The sequence below is a fragment of the Lolium rigidum genome, chromosome 6 (genome assembly GCF_022539505.1).
Source record: "Lolium rigidum isolate FL_2022 chromosome 6, APGP_CSIRO_Lrig_0.1, whole genome shotgun sequence".
Classification (NCBI taxonomy): Eukaryota; Viridiplantae; Streptophyta; class Magnoliopsida; order Poales; family Poaceae; genus Lolium; species Lolium rigidum.
This window is the reverse complement of record NC_061513.1, coordinates 320,015,645-320,036,300: the sequence shown is the minus strand read 5'-3', so window position 1 is coordinate 320,036,300 and position 20,656 is coordinate 320,015,645. Positions and strand designations below refer to the sequence as shown.

General features: G+C 45.6%; 1 protein-coding gene across 1 annotated transcript; it reads right to left on the bottom strand.

Moving 5' to 3' along the window:
* Positions 1–12,461: 12,461 nt before the first annotated feature.
* LOC124664682 lies at positions 12,462–13,220 on the bottom strand. The gene has a single exon (XM_047202144.1). The coding sequence runs from the start codon at positions 13,218–13,220 to the stop codon at positions 12,462–12,464; it is 759 nt and encodes a 252-aa protein (XP_047058100.1).
* Between the last annotated feature and the right edge of the window lie 7,436 nt (positions 13,221–20,656).

Below are 20,656 nucleotides of genomic sequence, written 5' to 3'. Positions count from 1 at the left end.
TCTTAAACTCATGTGCAAGCATAAATGAATCAAACCTTTTATACCATTGTCTTGGAGACTGTTTCAGACCATAAAGGGACCTCTTCAACTTGCATACAAGATCCTCCTTACCAGGCACAACAAAACCTTCAGGTTGGTCCATGTATATCTCCTCCTCAAGCTCACCATGCAGAAAAACAGTCTTTACATCTAGCTGCTCAAGCTCAAGATCATACATAGCCACAATACCAAAGAATGCACGAATGGAACTATGCTTCACAACCGGAGAGAATACATCATTATAATCAATACCTGGAATTTGGCTGAAACCTTTTGCTACTAACCTTAACTTAAACCTCGGAGGCTCATTAGGAAACAAACCTTCCTTTCTTTTAAATATCCACTTACAGTGGATAACCTTCTTTTGTTTAGGCAAGGGTACAACATCCCATGTGCCATTCTTGTCAAGTGACTGCATCTCCTCTTGCATAGCAGAAATCCACTTCACGCGGTCAACGGATGCAACGGCCTCAGTATATGTAGCAGGTTCAGTATCCTGCTCCACCTGTTCAGCACAACTCAAAGCATGGTGAACAAGATTACACTCTTCAATTAAACGAGGACGTGGACCTTTGTTACGCCTCGGTCTATCAGCAGCAATTGAACTATTTGTTTGCTGCAAAATAGGTCGTGAGTGCTGAACAACAGTATTACCATTTTCAGCAACTTCATTTTCTTTCTCTTCCACGTGCTCCACCTGCACGCTGATCCTCTGTTGCTCATCATCAGAACTATCAGAAAAATCAACATCATCAGTAACATCTGTAGATGAACTCTTATAAAACATGACAACCTCATTAAAGACTACATTCCTGCTATGCAAAACTTTCTTAGTTTCAGGATTCCATAACTTGTATGCCTTAACTCCTCGAACCATAACCAAGAAACACACACTTAACAGCCCTAGGCTCTATCTTTCCATTATCAACATGAGCATAGGCGTGCAACCGAAAACTCTCAACTCGTGAATAATCAGCAGGTGAACCAGACCATACCTCAATAGGAGTTTTCTTATCAAGCGGAATACAAGGTGACCTGTTTATCTAGTAACAAGCGGTGGAGGCTGCTTCAGCCCAGAAACGTCTATGCATACCAGCATTGGATAACATGCAGTGAGCCTTGGAGATGATGGTTCTGTTCATCCTCTCCGCCACACCATTTTGCTGAGGAGTATATGGGATGGTGTGGTGTCTGACAATGCCTCGTCGCTGCAATAATCATTGAAAACAGTAGAACAAAACTCCATGCCATTGTCGCATCGAAGCAATTTAACTTTCTTTTCTCGTTTGCTTCTCTACCATAACTTTCCACTTTCTAAAAGCATCAAACACATCAGATTTATGTTTCAGAAAGAAAGGCCACACTTTTCTGGAGTAATCATCTATGATAGTAAGCATGTAATCTGCACCACCAAGAGAAGTCTTGCGGGAAGGTCCCCGCACATCAGCATGCACATAATCTAGTATCCCTTTAGTGGTATGAACGGAAGCATTGAATTTATCTCTTTTATGCTTACCAAAAATGCAGTGCTCACAGAACTCAAACTTACTCAAATTGCAGCCATCTAGCAGGTCTCTCTTGTGCAATTCTGCCATGCCATGTTCACTCATATGTCCAAGACGCATATGCCACAAATTAGTTTTACCAGGTTCATCAGGAATAACAGCAGCAGCAATACCAGACAAAGTGCTACCTCTAAGAACATATAACTTTGCAGAATTCATATCACCAATCATGTGAACGAGAGAACCTTTTGATACCTTCAGAACTCCGCGAGAACCGGAGTGTTTGTACCCATCAACATCAAGGGTACTGAGAGAGATCAGATTTCTGGCCATGCCAGGTACGTGTCTCACATCTGTCAGAGTGCGTGTCATGCCATCATGCATCTTGATCTGAACGGAACCAATGCCCACGATCTCACGTGGGTTGTTATCTCCCATACGCACAACATCTCCACTCTGCACAAACTCATAAGAACTGAACCAGTCTTTGTTACAGCAAATATGAAACGAACATGCAAAATCAAGGATCCACTCATCATTACCAGAAACACAACCAGCAAACACAACTAGGCAATCGCCATCAGAATTATCACTGGAAACAACAGCAACCTTACCATCAACCTCGGATTTGTTTTTCGGTTGGTAAGTACCGTTTCTTTTCTCTTTGTTCTGCAACTTCCAGCAATCATCAATATTGTGGCTAGTTTTCTTACAATATTTGTAGAACTTACCATCTCGTCCCTTGGACTTTGAGCGACCTCTGTCGGTCTTGCTCTTATCTCTATTGTAGTTGTTGTAGTTGTTGTTTCTGTTCTCGGTCCTGCCTCGGACCTACAGTGCTTCTGCCTTAGATGAAGAACCCTCTGCCTGCACCATAGATTTCATTTTTTCCCTCTGCTGGAGGGCCTCATAAACTTCGGCAAGGGTTAGTTCATCACGACTGTATAACAAGGTGTCTCGAAAATTTGCAAAGGAATTAGGCAACGAGACTAACAGTATAAGAGCGAGATCCTCATCATCATACTTTACCTCCATGGACAGTAAATCAGAAACGATCTCTTTAAAGATCGATAGGTGATTCATCATTGACGCACCTTGTTGCAGCTTGTGCGAAAACAACCTCATCTTCATGTGCATCTTACTGGTTAGATCTTTGGACATGCAGATCGATTCCAGTTTCAACCAAAGCGCCGCTGCGGATTTCTCAGCCAGCACTTCTGCAAGATATTGTTGGATAGATGAAGCTGAATTAATGAAAAAGCCTTACGGTCTTTCCTCTTTTCATCGTCGGTCCAGGTCTTGGCATCTTTCTTGCCAAAACCATCAAGAGCTTCATTCAGATCAGAAGATTGGGTAAGTATCGCCCTCATCTTCACTTTCCACAGAGAAAATCTCGTGGTATAATCCAGCTGCGGTAGATCGAACTTCAAGGAAGACATGTCGCAAAACCCTAGATTGAAACACGGGCTCTGATACCACTTGTTATAAAAGCGACAAGCAAATAACGAAGAACGAAACAAGAACACACGCAGGGGACACAAGATTTAACGTGGAGAACCCCTTCCAACACGAAGGGGAAAAACCACGGGCGCCAGCCAGCAAAACTTCACTATATCAGGAGGTGTTTACAAACGCCGTGGGTTATCTTATAATCTGATGAACCCTAGCCGGCGGCTTACAAGATGTATATATAGGCGGTGCCAACGATCCGTACCGTTTGTCATAAGTTAGCCTCCCTTTAGTATATGAATTTAGATCACAATACAACATTCTTCATCCCGCAAAGACTGGGCAATAGCAATCAATAATGGGTCGAGTTTTTATACAACAACATTTTTTCAAAAGAGAGATTTTACACTGCATCATACAACACATTTATGTGTGTATCACATGACCAATCTAATGGCTAAAATTGAATAGGCCATAGTTAGGCCCAAGGACAAGTTGGTACTAAATTTTAATAGGAGTAATTGTATATATTCAATCGTAATTAAATGTCATGCCATATCATTGGACTAAACCAATGCCCTACTGTATTATTTTGTAGAATAGTAATCTTGTTTTTTGTTAAGGGAAACAACAGAACTCTGCTGTGGGATTTTATTAATTGCCAACAATTATTTCTAGCTAGTTCATGCGCCACTTCGTTGGCTTTACTTGGGCAGTGTCTGAAGGATTGTAAAATAGTAATCTTAATTATTAATAGGCATAACTTTCAGTTAAAAATCCATTTGAAGAATCTCAAGCGGTAATTTTCCTCATCCAACAAAGAACTCGTGGTGTCTGTCCAAGAAACAAGGCAGAATAATAGAGGATGGAAGGAAACATCTTGGATACATGCATCCACCAAATTTAATCATTCGATGGCTCCAGAGGATCAGTACCATCATACAGAAGTACTAAGGATTTGATTGCGCATTTGTTCATATTTGTTTTAGCTATGAAATTCTGAAAAAGGGTGCAAACGAAGAAAATAGGTCTCACTGATTTCAAACATGAACAAATCATTTTTTTATTTGTTCTGTCACATTTTCTTTGGTAGGAATACAGCCTCATATCATCATCTGTTATTTCATTTTTCTCAGATCCTGCAGTTTGACTATGGTAAAGTGCCACAAAAATGCTAATGCAGCTACCTAGAATCACTAAATCAATCATGCAACTGACTTTTTTCCACAAAAAAATCACTTTTTCGAAATGGGGTATTCCCCGGCCTATGCAGCAGTCGATGCACGCAGCCTTTTATTAAAGGAGTAGCAAAAAAGTAATGTTTACAAATTACATATCAGAGAGGGTTGATACAAAAAATCAACCATCGAAATAGAAGGAAGGATCTTAAAAATCTAAACATCTTGTATCCGATTAATATGCCGCCAAGTAGCATGGTTGAAAATATCATGCGCAACCAGTAGCCGGTTGCATCCAATAACCATACATTCCCGCTGATCCTCCGGGAAAAGGAAACGTCATAGCTGGATCCAATGTACTGCCATATGGACAACCTACAAATACTTAGATGAATCCTTCATGTTAAACAAAATATCATTTCGACAATTCTATATTGACCAACATACAACTGAAATGCCAATGCGAATTTTAGCTTTTGTTTTGCTGTCAATACCAATTTTCCAATTTAAAAACATACTTGTGATATTGGTTGGTGGTGGAATATCATACCTAGCAAAAATGATTCTCCAAACTAATCTAGCAAAAGGACAAAAAATAAAAATATGGTTCATAGTCTCTTCCGAGTCAAGAAACAACACTTTTTACTCCCATTTCAGTTTCTTTTAGCTGAATTATCTCTAGTTAGCAGCACTTTTTTTCTTTAGGAACCACATAAATGTCTTTATCTTTAGTGGAATTTTCAATTTTTATAGGTATTTTGTAAGACATCGAGCATCATCAGCTGTATACATTTTTTCTGAACAAATCCATTAATATATAAGCAAGCAAGCCGCCTCATTAAAAACCTTCCAGTCCCCGTAGGTACCCTGGTAAGGAAAAGAGTGCGAAAAAAACTTGCCGCTACAGTATAATTACATCATTCGCGAGCTTGCTAATAATAAAACTAGGGGGCTCATCGACCCAAATACAAGAATTACTAGTTTCAAAAGAAACTCTAGCAAGCTCATGCGCCACCTGATTTGCTTCCCGATGACAATGCTCCACCTCCACTCTACTAAAACCACTCCACATAATCTTACAGTCATCATATATAGCCTCAGCACAAAACCATCATCTCTCATTGTTTCAACCACCTGAGTACAATCAGTTTGGAGAACGAAATTATTTATGCCAATATGTTGTGCTAAAACCAGCCCTTCTCGAAGTGCATAAGCCTCTGCCATTGGAGCGTCGACCACATATGGTAGAAACTTCTGGGATGCAGCAATGCACTGGCCCCTGTAGTCTCTTATGACAACTCCACCAGCTCCCCTCCCCGACTGAATATCAAACGTAGCATCAACATTAATTTTCAACATGCCCTCCAAAGGCTTCGACTAGGTCACTTCTTTCCTCCTCTGGGGCTTTTTTTGCAGCCATCATATAGTTCTTTGTAATAACCACAATAGATGTCGCAGAGCGAAAAGGCGTTTGTATCTCTTCATTATGTACTTTTTTCCTTCTTTCCCACCAGATGTACCACCCCGCACACAAAACTAATTCAGCAAATCCTACATTGTTCATCAACTGAAGCCGCCCCCTTCCTTATAATTTCTTCAACAATAATAGACCCCGATCTATCTTGTATTAAGATTTCCTCAAGGGCCCCACTCAGCCCTAAGCATCTCCAGACTTCCTTCGCGCTGTGACAAGTAAAAAGCATATGTTTCATATCTTCGAAACCTTCATTACATAAGGGGCATCCTCCCTGATTCCCAATATGTCAGTTTGCAAGGATTCCCCTACATGGGATCATCCCATGCAACACTCTCCAGCCAAAAATCTTTATCTTATTAGGAATTTCAAGACCCCATAATTTCTCCCAAACAGTATTTGAAGCAGCTTCAGTGATACTTGTGTTTCTATTATTCCTCCCAAACTTAAAATCCCATTTACAGTAGTAAGCAGATCGAACTGAAAAAAGACCAAGTTTGTTGAAGTGCCATGCCACTAAATCTTCTCTATCCTGTATCAAATGAATTTGCTTGATTCTATGGACATTCACTGGCCAAAACATAGTCTCCAAAAGCTCTTCATCCCTATTACCATCAACTGGATTAATAAGGTCACTAACACGGGTAAACAAATTATTTCCTTTAGGCATCATCACCTTCAAATTGTGACTAGAGGGGATCCAATTATCTTCCCATATATTAATCTGTGTGCCATCTCCCACTCTCCAAATGTACCCTTTTTTGAAACAATCCAAACTAGCAATAATACTCTGCCATGTATAAGAGCTCCCACTCTTCAAAGTTGCATTAAGAAGCTTACCATCTGGATAGTACTTTGCTCTAAGAACTCTTGCACATAAAGATTCAGGTTCATTTAATAATCTCCACACCTGTTTTGACAACATAGCAAGGTTAAAACAATGCAAATCTCTAAAACCCATACCTCCACTCTTTTTTGGGATACACATTTTCCACCAGGACTTCCAATGCATATATTTCTGTTCCTCCTCATCGCCCCACCAGAATTGAGCTATTACATCCGATATTCCTTTACGTATGTTCTTCGGAATTTTAAACACCATCATAGCAAAAACCGGTATAGATTGAGCAATAGATTTTATTAGAGTTTCCTTCCCTACCAAACTCAGTAGTTTTTCTTTCCAACCACTGATCCTTGCTACCACTCTGTCAATTAAAAACCTAAAGCAATCAGACTTGTCAATCCCTATCAAGGCCGGTAGACCAAGATACTTATCACTCAAAGCCTCCGTCATGATATTTAAAATTTGACACACTACAGCTCTCTCCTCCACAATAGTATTAGGACTAAACTATATACTCGATTTTGCCTCACTAATTCTCTGGCCATAACTTGCACAATATCTGTCAACGATCTCTTTTAATTTCAGCGCATTCCCGCTGTCCGCCTTCATCAAGATCAAGGGGTCGTCAGCAAATAACAGATGGGAAACCATAGGCGCCTCGCGGCACACCCTCACTCCTTCCAATCCCCCCCTTAATTATGCCCCTTTGATCATACTAGAGAGACCCTCCGCCACCAAAAGGAATAGGTAGGGGATAATGGGTCCCCCTGCCTTAAACCCCTTGTAGGTATAAAATCATCAGTTTCCATAGAGTTAAACCTGACATTGTATTGGACAGTAGACACACATGCCATAACCATATCCACCCATCTTCTCTGAAAACCCATCTTGATCATAATTTTCTCTAGATAAACCCACTCCACCTGATCATATGATGTGTGCATGTCAAGCTTGACAGCACATAGTCCTCTCTTCCCCTTCTTCTTCTTCTTCTTCTTCTTCATTGCATGTATACTCTCATAAGCCAGAAGAATGTTATCAGTAATCGACCAGCCGCCCCGGAACAAATGCACTTTGATGATCACTAATAATTTCAGGGAGATAACCTTTCAACCTATTAGCCAACATTTTAGATATTACCTTATGGACAACATTGCATAGGCTGATAGGTCTAAACTGAGCCACACTTTCAGGATTATGGATCTTGGGAATCAACACAATAGTGGTATAATTCCACCCCCCTGGTACTGCAATAGTATTCACCGCATTCAACACTTCCTTGATCAAATCATCCCCCAATAACTCCCTGAACCTTTTATAAAAAATGGCATGAAGACCATCAGGACCAGGCGCCTTCAGGTCACCAATACTAAACAGAGCTTTCTTTAACTCCTCCTCAGTAAAAGGAGCCAACAAACAATATTCATATCCGTAGTAACTTTTCTTTGAACATCATCCAATATAGTGTCTTCTGGTTCTGAAGTCTTAGAAGTAAACAGATTGGTGAAATAATTCAACACCACATCACACATACCTTCCTTGTCTTCATGTTTAGTCCCATTTGCATCAATCAAACACTTTATAGTATTCAGTTTCTTTGTTTTTGAAGCAAGTTTGTATTTCTGTCACCATATTTTAGCCAGTTTGCTCTAGCCCGCTGTACCCAAAACATTTCCTCCTTCTCCAGAGTTTGTTCAATATGTAATTGGATTTCCTTTTGTGCAGCAAGAGCATCATCTGTCATAGGGCCCCTCCGCAGGAGCTCTAAGTCCCGCTTTAATTCCTTCAGTTTTTTACCCGGTCTTTTCAGGACATTTTTGTCCCATATATGTAACTCTTAATGAACATCACCACAATTTTTGCATCAGCGTTACTTCTTCTCCTCTATCCTTTGCTCTTTCCCAGACAACTTTAACCATATTTTCTACTTCCTCTTCTTGCAACCATCTTGCTTCAAATCTCTTCGGTCCCTTAATCCGTCCTTGGTGTTTATTCAAACTAGCAAACGGAAACAAGATGTTCCATTGATCATTTACAACACCTCTATCCAGTCTCTCACGGATCTTCCCCCTCCTCCAAGTGAACAGGTGTCCCACATATCCCATATCCTCCAGCTCACAGTCTCTCAGAGCATCATGAAAATCTTGCATAGCTCTTTGGGCTCTTGGCCGGCCACCTTCCTTCTCATAATTAAATAAGATCTCATTGAAATCTCCCAGAATTAGCTATGGTAATTGAATCTGACCATGTAAAGTACACAGAGCTTCCCATGTCACATGTTTTTGGCCCAAACCGGCTCCCCATATATGCATGTGAACCTCCAAGTTACATCCTCTTGTACCACCACATCAATATAATTTTTGCAGATGGCTCTTCTCAATAATCTTTACATTGGTTTTCCATAGCATCATTAGACCCCCACTCTGACCATCACTCTCAACGAAACTGTATTGATCAAACCCCATCTTCCTTCTCAGATTTTCTTCCCTTGATTTATCCAAATGTGTCTCAGACAGAAAAAACACATCATGTTTTAATTGCTTCTTGATACGTCCATTTTGCATCACTATTTTATATCATAATTTACTGTTATTCATTGATATATTTCGTATTTAGAGATGATACTTATGTTATTTCACCTATTTTGCATGTTTCATGATTATTGGGGAATTACTCACCGCAGTCAGGATTCTGCTGGAAAAAGCACCGTCAGGATACAATATTTCTGAAGATCAACAATTGACGGGAAATACACAGAAAGTCTTATTTCTCCAGAAGAAGTAGCCAGCCAAAAGGAGGGGCCGAGGAGGGCCGCCATGGGCCCCCCATAGGCCGGCGTGGGCCCCACCTTGACCGCGTTGCCTTGTGGGGAGGGGGCCCATAGCCCCCCTCGGCCGTCTCTCCTTCGCGTACTTCATCTACCCGAAAACCTAAGGTGCTGGGGGCATCGCGAATAGACACAGCCGCCTCTGCGGGGCGGAAAACACCAGAGAGAAAAGAGCTCTCCGGCAGGCTGAAATCCGCCGGGGAAATTCCCTCCCGGAGGGGGAAATCGTCGCCATCGTCACCGTCATCGAGCTGGACTTCATTGGGATCATCATCATCATCTCCACCATCATCATCATCATCATCTCCACCGCTGCACCTCGTCTCCGCTGTAACATCTAGAGTTGAATCTTGATTATTTCATAGGGGAAACTCTCCCGGTGTTGATTACTCTTCGTTATTGATGCTATTGAGTGAAACCATTGAATTAAGGTTTATGTTCAGATTATTATTCATCATCATATCACCTCTGATCATGTTCCATATGATGTCTTGTGAGTAGTTCGTTTAGTTCTTGAGGACATGGGTGAAGTCTAAATGTTAGTAGTGAACTATGTTGAGTAATATTTAATGGTTTGATATTTAAGTTGTGGTGTTATTCTTCTAGTGGTGTCATGTGAACGTCGACTACATGATACTTCACCTTTATGGGCCTAGGGGAATGCATCTTGTATTCGTTTGCTAATTGTGGGGTTGCGGAGTGACGAAACCTGAACTCCCGTTGGTATATCGATGCGGGAAGGATAGCGGGATCTCAGAGTTTAAGGCTGTGGTTAGATTTATCTTAATTACTTTCTTGTATTTGCGGATGCTTGCAAGGGGTTTAATCACAAGTATGTATTAGTCCTAGGAAGGGCGATGCATTAGCATAGGTTCACCCACACAACACTTATCAAAACAAAGAAGATTAATCAACTATATGAAGCGAAAGCACTAGACTAAATTCCCGTGTGTCCTCAAGAACGTTTGGTCATCATAAGTAAACAAACCGGCTTGTCCTTTGTGCTAAAAAGGATTGGGCCACTCGCTGCAATTATTACTCTCGCATTTTACTTACTTGTATTTTATTTATCTGCTATATCAAAACCCCACCTGAATACTTGTCTGTGAGCATTTACAGTGAATCCTTCATCGAAACTGCTTGTCAACACCTTCTGCTCCTCGTTGGGTTCGGCACTCTTATTTATCGAAAGTACTACGATACACCCCCTATACTTGTGGGTCATCACTTCTCAAGATCAAGAAGCGCTCGAACTGTCCAGCGGTTACGAAGCCCGCGGCAGTTCAGTCCACATAGTTTCATTGATCCCGGCGACCCTCCAACGTGGAGGTCACCGATCCTAAGATTTCTTATGTTTCCTCACCATTAACCACCTTTCTTTGTCTCTTTGGTGGCTGCACTTTTTGTGGAGTAGTATCAGAATTCTCCCCATTCTCTGTTGCAGTACCATTTTCCAGTAAGTGAACCTGTAGGGCAACCTTCCCTGGATTTGTATTTTGAGAATTACCACTTGCACGCGTGTTCACTGTTCCATCCACCTCTATCAGACGCTTCCTTGTCCCAAAACCTGCAGACAAGGGATTCTCAGTACTCCAATCCATGTTAGTAGTCTCAGAATTATTTAGTTCGCCTGGCACAAAACCTCTTCCTCTACCACGGCCCAAACCAGCCCTACATGCCGTCCCTCTGCCACCTCCCGTAGGATTACTTGATTCAAAGGTAACCTTCAGCCACTCACCCCACTGACATTGCTCCTTCCCATGAATTCCATCACCACATTCAGTAACCGTATGCCCCATCAAACCACAGAAGTAACAATAATCAGGTAATTTTTCATACTGAACTGGATATACTTTCCTCTCCTTTATAGTGATAGGCACAATAGGTACCAAAGGTTTGTTAACATCCATATGTACTCGAGCTCGCAAATACTTAGAGAAATTAAGCACCCCTTCGTTAACAATTACCTTGATCGGAGGCTCCCCCACTTTCTTTGCAACCTTCTCAGCAAGATCCTTCTTCTTCATCAACCCTTCTGGGATTCCTTGGATCCACGTCCAAACTGGTATTTTGTCAAGCTTGTAATCTTCCACATTAGTAAAGCCGTCATATTCTGACATAATTAGAGCAGCCCCTCGAAATAGCCAGGGTCCTCCATCCATCACACGATCCCAATCCCCTAAGCAATGAAATTGAGCAAGAAAGAGATTATCTCCTTTTGTTTTGAAAGTAACCGACTAAGCAGTTGTCCATGCACTACAAATTTGCTTGAAGAGTGCAGCATGGCTAAAAGGTTTTGAGGTATGAACCCTGAAAATCACCAGCCACTTGATCTCCCCAATCAGAGCATCAATCTCATCCGAAAAATCCAAACCTATTTCTTCCTCCCCACACAGATCCAAGCCCTCAAATCTATCCTCTAGATCTTCCCCCGGTACCTTACTTCCTGAGCCTTCTGCTGTATCAACATCCGCAGCACGATCCTTGGTCACTTCTTCTCCAGATTTTCGTCCCAGAACTGAATCTATTTTTTTCGGTAATGGTGGTGACGGCGGTGCTGCCCCCTGCCTATTTCCGCCATGCACAGGAAGAGAAAACTTCAGGACTAAACCCTCCTCCGATGCCTAGCACGAACGCGCGAGGACAAGGAAGAAAACACGTCGATCACTCCGATAGGAAGAGGACTCTCCCGGTCGCCCGCGAGAGGAAAATTGGAACCCTAGAAAACTAGGGGAAATTGAATATCATTATTCATCAGTTGTATACATTAATTTGACAGTAAAAATGCATGATGTAGATAATTTCCATACAAAAGAATTAGGTTCATTGACTAATATAACCCCCATCAATCGACGATATAAGTGTATCCATGAGTTCCACCTAGTACCGACTAATCGCCGTGTGAAACTCATATTTATTGGTTTCGTTGACAAGACATTTGCCACGGTCACCTATTTCCGTTACGATATATTGTATAATAAATAGTATTGTTCAACCAACGGTGAAAGACCTTAATTATATTGGTCTAAATGTATGTACAGATCAAAACTATCCTCCTTACAAGATCATGACCTACAAATACCATTCAGTGCCCGTGGTTAATTCATCCTGGCTATATATGGTATAAAAAAAACGGAATGATGCTCTAACGATAATACTTGGCCAAGATAGCATATCTCAACATCAAGAGTCCCTTGGCAGCTTCTCTTTCCTCTTTAGTGGAATCTATCCACAATCGCAGAGGTGCTTTGTCTTCCCTCCTTGTCCTTTCGAGGGACTTGCAACAGCCGTAATCCCGCTGGAAACCACCGTGCACACCGTCGTCCATCACGTGAAGCATAGGATCTTCTCTCTCTGCACGACGGGTCTTTGCTCGCCTCTTGTGATCCCGAACGGCGGCGGCCGCAGCAGCAGGCTGCCGCGCGCGCTTAATGGTACACCAATCGCTACCGCCGCCGCCCTTGCTCGTGAACAAGAAGAGGCAGCGCTGGCCTTCGTCCCCGCGCTTGCAGGCGTACAGGTCGACGCGGTCGCCCTTGCACAGGCCGCTGTCCTTCACGAACCGCCTCCACTCGGGCCCAAAGACCCGGTACGCCTTGTTGGAGTTGAGGTAGCGGATCCTCAACTCCTTCTCCCGACCCTCCGCATCGAGCAAGGTGAAGGGCACCGTGCGGCTGGCGTTCAGGCCGTCAACGTCGAGCTCATCCAGCTCCGGAAAGAGCTTGGGGATCGGCCCGCCGCGCACCATATCCCTGAGGAGCAGCAGCCGGTTCTGCCCCGCGTCGACATCGGACACCTCCAGCACCTTCCACAGCGCCCACTCGGCGCCGTGCACGCCCAGGCCAGCCATCACCTCCTGGTGGCGCGCTTCCTCCGCCGGCCCGATGCGCCAGCGAGAATCCATGGCGAGGCCGCCCTCCATTCGACGGGGAAGCGTCGGTTCGTGATCTATCTGCTCTTCTGGAATGCCAGAATTGGTTACCTGAGCATATATATGTCGTTGCCACTAAATACTCGGTAGATAGGATCTTTTAAATGGAATAAATAAGCACATATGTGATTTAAACTTTAAACAAAGGAAAGAGATTTTGTCCATATATTACCGCCCAGCCAAGCCGGCCCGGGAGTCTAAGCAGATGTTTTTCTGTTAACTAAGGGCATGTACAATAGTGGGCGCTAGGCCCAAGCGCAATGATCGGCAGTTAAGTTTTCTAATCCGAAGTTTTGACAAAAGAGACCACTTAGCCCAGTGAATTGTCAAAAAAGACCACCTCCGAAAATTATTGTCAAAAAGGACCACCTACGTCATGGCAGCACGCGTGCCAGGCGACACGTGTCACCTGCCGCCACAGCCGGAGGCGGCAGGCCTGCCGCCGTTGCCCCTGGCGGCATGTCCACGGTGATCAACAAACAGTATACTGATCGATGAACAGTACACGTTAGCTACAAAATTTGTTGAATTTGTCTTTTTTACTGAGCCCAAAATACAACATATTTTACAGTGATTTTTTGCACGATTGTAGTGCATAGAGTTAGCTACATGTAGGTATTTTTTTTTGAATTTTTTTAGATGTTTTAAAAAATTCAAAACGGACTACTGTTCATGGATCACGATATTATGAACATGCCGCCATTGGCTGTGGCGGCAGGCCCTGCCGCCTCCGGCTGTGGCGGCAGGCGACACGTGTCACCTGGCACGCGTGCCGCCACGACGTAGGTGGTCCTTTTTGACAATAATTTTCGAAGGTGGTCCTTTTTGACAATTCACTGGGCTAAGTGGTCTCTTTTGTCAAAAATTCTTCTAATCCTAGCGTCTCAGTGCAATCGACGCAAGAAAAAGAGCCGGGCGCTTGCTCTGAAGAAAGGAAGAAAGGAGGCGCGCAGCTGGACTGTTAAGCATCTGCTACTAGCGTCTTGCATTGAGAGGGCGGGCGCTTAAACTATTTTTAACCCAACAACATTTGTTTTTTCCTCTGTAAGCGTCCGGATAAGCGTCTTCCATTGTACTTGCCCTAAGCCAACGTGTACGGTCTTACCCCGATCGATAACGAATGAGGTGCACCCGCGCGCAGCAATGTATGTCTCGATCGAACAGATGGCCCATGGCCGTGACATATCTTGGGAGCTAAGTTAGGATATGATTGGTTTTGGAATCAAATGAAATGGAATGGTTCCATTCCAGTATAATGGAACCGTTCCATTCTAGTGTTTTGGTTGGAACAAATAAGTAGAACGGAATGGTTCTATTTTTTGTTGGGGAGTGCTGAGCGTCCCCGGGGATCAGACTCCTCCGCCTCCCCAGCTTGACATGTGTCAATTAATATAATTGTTTTCTTAGTTTTCCCTCCATCGTTTCCGCAAAGCACTCCCGTCCACGGAAGAAAAACGCACATGGGACTGAAGCACATGCCTGCAACTCCTACCACCCAGGCCATACCAACCACCCTTGTCGGCCAGCACCGGTGAGAGACGTCGCCGGCGTAGACCACGCAGGTAGCACCGTAGTAGCATCGCCCGCCAGCCTTTGGTAGCACCGCCAGCGGTAGGATGCAGCATATCCATCGGACGGACGTAGCACCGCCACTGGCCAGACGTAGCAGCACCACCGGCTTCCTTGCAACATCGTCGGCCGGTTTGTAGCAACCATTGCTGCCGCTCGTAGAAAGCGCCATCGCCGCTCGTCGCAGGCGCCGCTGCCACTCGTAGCAGCCGCCCGATGCCTCTTGTAGCAAGCGCCTCCGCCGCTCGTAGCAGCCGCCGATACCGCTCGTAACAAGCGTTGTCGCCTCTCGTAGCAGCCGCCCATGCTGCTCGTAGCAAGCGCCGCCGGGGACTGTAGCAGCGGCACCGAGCGCTTGCAGCGCGGCCGACAGCTTGTAGCAGTAGCAACGCCGATGGGGGCTTGCAGAAGCGTCGGTGCCCGCTCGTAGCGAAGCTGATGCCCTCTTGCAGCAGCACCGGTGGCCGTGGCTTGGTAGCACCGGCGGCTACCATTGGTAGCACCCGCGGCAGCCATTGGTAGCATCGTTGCCTCTCCCTTGCAGCACCTCCGGCCCGTCGCCCGCACCAGCTCCACCACGAAGCTCGCATCACCAACGCATGCCACTTTGCAGCAGCCACGACCAGGGATTAGCAGAGGGAAAAGGGGATCCCGGATAGGAGAGAGAAAGGGGATCCATCAAGGGTTCCCCGGTATTCTAAGAGACGGAGGATGACCTGTAGGGTGGTCGTGTATGGCTGGCGGAGCAGCGCACGATCCGGGACAGCGGCGGCGCATGGCGTTTGAGTGTGAGGTAGCGCTGGATGGCGGTGGGATCTAACCGGGCGAGAGAATAGAGAAACAGAGATGATGGTGGAAGATATGGTGCAAGGAAGAAGATAAGGTGCGGGGTGGAACCTGTCGCTGTTGACCACGCGGAGCGCCACGCGTCACGCTTACGAGCCGGAGGAAGCGAAGCGCGAAATCCCCCGGGGGTTCTACAGCGTTTTCCTTTTTTGTTTGGTTGCGGGATTGAGGAGTAGAATGAAATGTCATATATTCGTAAGCAAACTTGGTTTTTTGAGCCTAAACCTAAGTATTCATCCTAAATAGGAGTTGATTAGGAAACATCAAAGAAATGGCTATGGACTGAGAGAAAAATTAGACTGCAGCGAGTCAATATAGCCGCCGCCGAGCTTCCCGCAGCGGGCCTGGGTCACGCTGCCTCCGCCCTAGGGACCCTGCCGCGCCTGGCTCGCGCCGCCGCCTCCCTAGGACCCGCCGCACCTGGCTCGCGCCATCGCCTCCTTGGGACCCCGCAACCTCTGGCTTGCGCCGCCGCCACGCCTGCTGCACCAGCCATCACCGCCGCGCCAGGCTCCAGCTGCAGCCGTCGCACCCGCTGCACCGGCCGCCGTCGCCGCACCTGGCTTGCGCCGCCGCCACGCCTAGCTCTAGCCGCAGCCGTCGCGCCCGCTGCACCGGCCACCGCTGCGCCCCTAGTTGGGAGGGACGAGAAGAGAATGTATTGTTTCTTTCCTTTGACAGTAGTAATTAACGAGCTGTTCCACCCTATTCGACCGATTCGGTGGAACGTGTTGGTTCCGAATATAGGGGGATATTCCTTTTTAGGGAACATAGTTGGTTCCATTCTCCTGCCTAACCAAACACTGAATTGCTTCTAGGTATGGAACGGTTCCATTCCATTCCACCTCATTCCAAAATCAAACACACCCTTAGTACCTGCATCGCCCTCGATCGAGATAATTGCAAAAACCACCACAATTCACGAAGTAGTAACAAAAAATTCAATAGTTTTCAAAATTTTCATAACTAGCCACTAGTATTGCTTGATAGCATGATAAAAACGCTGATTTGTCAGTAAATACATGCTAACACAGTTTCTTACTAGTGGGACCCGCTATGACTGATGAGGTGGCACAAAATGTTGACACCGTTTAGCTGGCTGTTAAAATAGAGGTGAACAAACTATTAGATGTGGGACCTTCTTGTAATTGTTTGGGGGGGGGGGGGGGGGCAACTTGTCCTAGTCTTCCTCCACCAACCACCTCAAATCTCCTCCGCCTCCCCACCTCACTGGCGCAACCTCCCAGAGCAAGGATTCCACCGACGGCGCCTCCGATCACCGCCTCCATGCTAGAGTGCATGGAGGACCCGGCTGACATAGGCATCCCAAATGGGCCTGCCGAAATTAGTACCCGGAGTTTACTGAAGGCCCAATATCCGAAGAATAAGAAGATTCGGGAGCCCAAGATGTATTAAGGAAAGTTAGAATTGTAATAGGAAGTGTTATTTGTAAATGCTGGCGGGATGAGTTAGAAACCGTCCCGGACTACCGTAGCTTGTACAAAACGAAGCCCTCGGCTCCACCTCCTATATAAAGGGGAGTCGAGGGACGAAGAGGCAATCGAATCATTGTTACAAACCCTAGTTTTCATAATCGTCGAGTACTTTTCGGCTGAAACCTTCGAGATCTACTTGCCCTCTACTTCTAACTAAACCCTAGCCTACAATCCATAGGCATTGACAAGTTGATACCCTGTCAATTGGCGCCGTCTGTGGGAACTAGAGGCGTAAGGATCTGATCTCGATGGCACGTTCAAGATCTTCGACACCGTCAACCGCAAGCAACACAATGGATCGAGGTAAACAGATCGCTGCTGGTCTTGTCGATTTTGTTCCTCACCCACCCTCCCGTTTGGATGCATATGCGTATCTGGCGGAGCCCATGGAGATGACGTTTGGAAAGTTTCACTTTCGCGTCGAGAAGGAAGGATCGTATCGTGTCGAGATTCCAATTTCGTCGGGATCGTCGGCAGTCGATTCCGATTTTTCAAGCTATGCATCGTCAACCGAGTCAGGAGAAGAAACTTCGTCGACACGTTACGTCAGCACCAGAGCAAGAGAGAAACTCGCCAAGATCTTCAACGACATGTCGTTTGAGTCATCTGCGGACTCATATATAAGCGATGGCTCAAGCGATGTCGACAGTTACGACTTCATCGACAAATCTATCACAGTGGGCAAAGTCTTCATCAATCTCAACGATGATGTCACCAAACCCAACATAGATCTGAGTACAAAATATCATCAGATTTATGCCATTGAGGATCAAGAGGAAACATCTGAGGCTTTCGACGATCTGGGAAACCCATACGTCCATCCCTCCAATCTGCGACAAGGCCTGGGCAACAAATACGTCGGACCAGAGCCGCGAGATAGAGTTCAACTTTCACAAGCAGTGTGGGACAGAGCCGCGAGAGCTATGAATGGTACAGAACTAATGGCTACCACGGCCACACCAGAGGAATTACAAGCATATCAATATAGGCTCGCACGAGCTGCCAGAGAATTGGAAAACAGACGGCACGAGTTAAACGGGAGAAAGGAGGCGCTACGCATCCAGGCGAGAGAAGGGCAGATCTAAGTCGACAATCTAGAACTTCGGGTGATAGCCACGGAGAGGCTCGAAACAGAGCAAGATCAAGGTTGCAACATATACCCGAGGCGAAAGAGAGCACTTGGTCCAAAACCTCGACATGTCCTTCATGTCGATAGATACAAGAGGAAATATCATCCCTAAGACACCAGAGGCTGGGTATATGGCGACACATGCTTTTATCCTTGCATCTAAACCACCTCCAGGTGATCCAAGGGAAACACTATACAATATGGCGGTAGCAGGAGTTGGAGCTATGGGGACGAGCATTTGTATCAACGCCTCCCGAAGGAGCGGCAAGGCAAAATAGTCCAAGACCTGCAGCGAGCAACAGCGGCAGGCACTCGAAGGACCAAGTGGAGCAAGAGACACAGCAGCACAAGCAAGGGTCGACAGAGCGCGGCAAAGCAGAAGGGATCATCGGCAATCTCCGGAGCTTAATGACGAAGATATGTGCGGCCTGCCATGCTTCACGAGGAGAGTCCGAAAAACTCGAGTCCCCTCAGGATTCAAGTTACCCGACAACTTCAAGAAGTTCGACGGCTTTCAAGATCCGAGAGGATTGGCTAGTTGATTATCTCGAGACAGTGAAGCTCACAGGAGGAACCAGGGCAACAGCTATGCAAAGCATCCAGGTGCATTTGAGTGGAGCCGCACGATCTTGGATAAAGAAACTCACTCCAGGATCTAGCGACAGCTGGGAAAATTTCGAGGATGTGTTCGTCAAGAACTTCAGATCCACGTGCAAAAACCTGCGTCATTAGAGGAGTTGAGAGCGTGTCGACAAAAGCCGAGATGAGCCAATGAGAAAGTACATCCAAAGGTGGAATATCATCAAAAACTCGGCAGAAAATATATCCGACGAGAGAGCAATAGATGCGTTTGTAGCAGGGAATCAGGCGTGGAGATTTTGTCGAGGACTTAGGAAGGACCAATCCAAAGACAAGATTCTGCGTTAATGGAGATAGCAAACGAGATGGGCAGATGGAGAAGACGCTGTCCACAACAAACGGCACGAGTCGTCGAGAGGAGGACCGTGGTCGAAATTATCAACCGAGGCGACGATTTCCTCGGCAGTACCCGAATTATGACGCTCCAGGGCAAATTTCGGCAGGTTTTCGGGCAAACACAGGAGGAAGCAATAGAGATGACTATCAGAGAAGCAGTGAACAGCGAGGCGATAACAGGGATGATTCTCGCAACAACAGACAAAATAGCGGGCCTAGGTTCCCAAGGCCTTTCGTGTCCCTCGAAGAAATGATGAATGGGCCGTGTCAAATGCACTTTTTCCTCGATAACAACGGTAAAAGACAGTCGGGGCACCTGCGGAAAGACTCGTCGAAATTTTCGAGCAATGCTAAGGTATGCGAGAACGCTAACGCGCGGGCAACACGAGAGAAATCCTCGAGAACCCAGAAGCGAGATTCACTTGCCGCCTCCTCCCGCGATTACAGACGACAATCGGCATCAGCTTAGAATAGCGGTAGCACCTCCACCACCACCTTATGTTGATCCTAACTCCAACGGAGCGGTGTCAATGATTCAGAAGGGAAGGCCGTCCAATAGAGCTCAGAAAGTAATCTCACGACAGGTGTTTATGACAGAAAAAATGCCTCCACCAACAGTTGAGTATCTTAATTGGTCAGGACAAGATATCGGCTTCACCATAGCAGATCATCCGCAGCAAGTTCCTCGACCAGGGCAGTCAGCACTTATTCTGCCAGCAGTTATCGCGGGGTTTGATGTCTCTCGAGTGTTCATAGACGGGGGCAGCAGCCTCAACCTTATGTATGCAGATACATTGAGGAAGATGAACATATCTTTAGCAAACTTGAAGCCAACAGACACAAGGTTCCACGGCATCACACCGGAGAAACCAAGTTATCCATTGGGGAAGATCAATCTCGACGTTCGAGTTTGGGACCCGAGAAAATTATAGAATCGAGAGGCCGGAATTCGAAGTCGTAGATTTTCCGTCGCAATACCACGCTCCGTTGGGACGACCAGCATATGCTAGATTTATGGCGGTGCCACACTATACATACCTGTTGTGGAGGTTGCCTGGACCAAAGGGACCAATCACAGTCAAAGGAAGCTTTGCCTTAGCCGATAAGTGTGATAAGGATTTTCATCGGCTATCAGAAACTTTCGGGGTGCAAGCCGAGTATTTGGCGTCAAAAAGCATGACCGATTACGACGTACTGCCAGACGTTGGACGACCAAATAAAGAATCAACTTTCAATACCAGGAAAAATTCTAAGGAGGTGCAGATTCACCCGACAGACCCGAAAAAGACGACATCTATCGCAAACGACATGGATATCGCATAGGAAAGCGCGCTCGTCAAGTTCCTCCGTGAGCACTGGAAAATCTTCGCATGGTGTCCAGCTGACATGCCGGG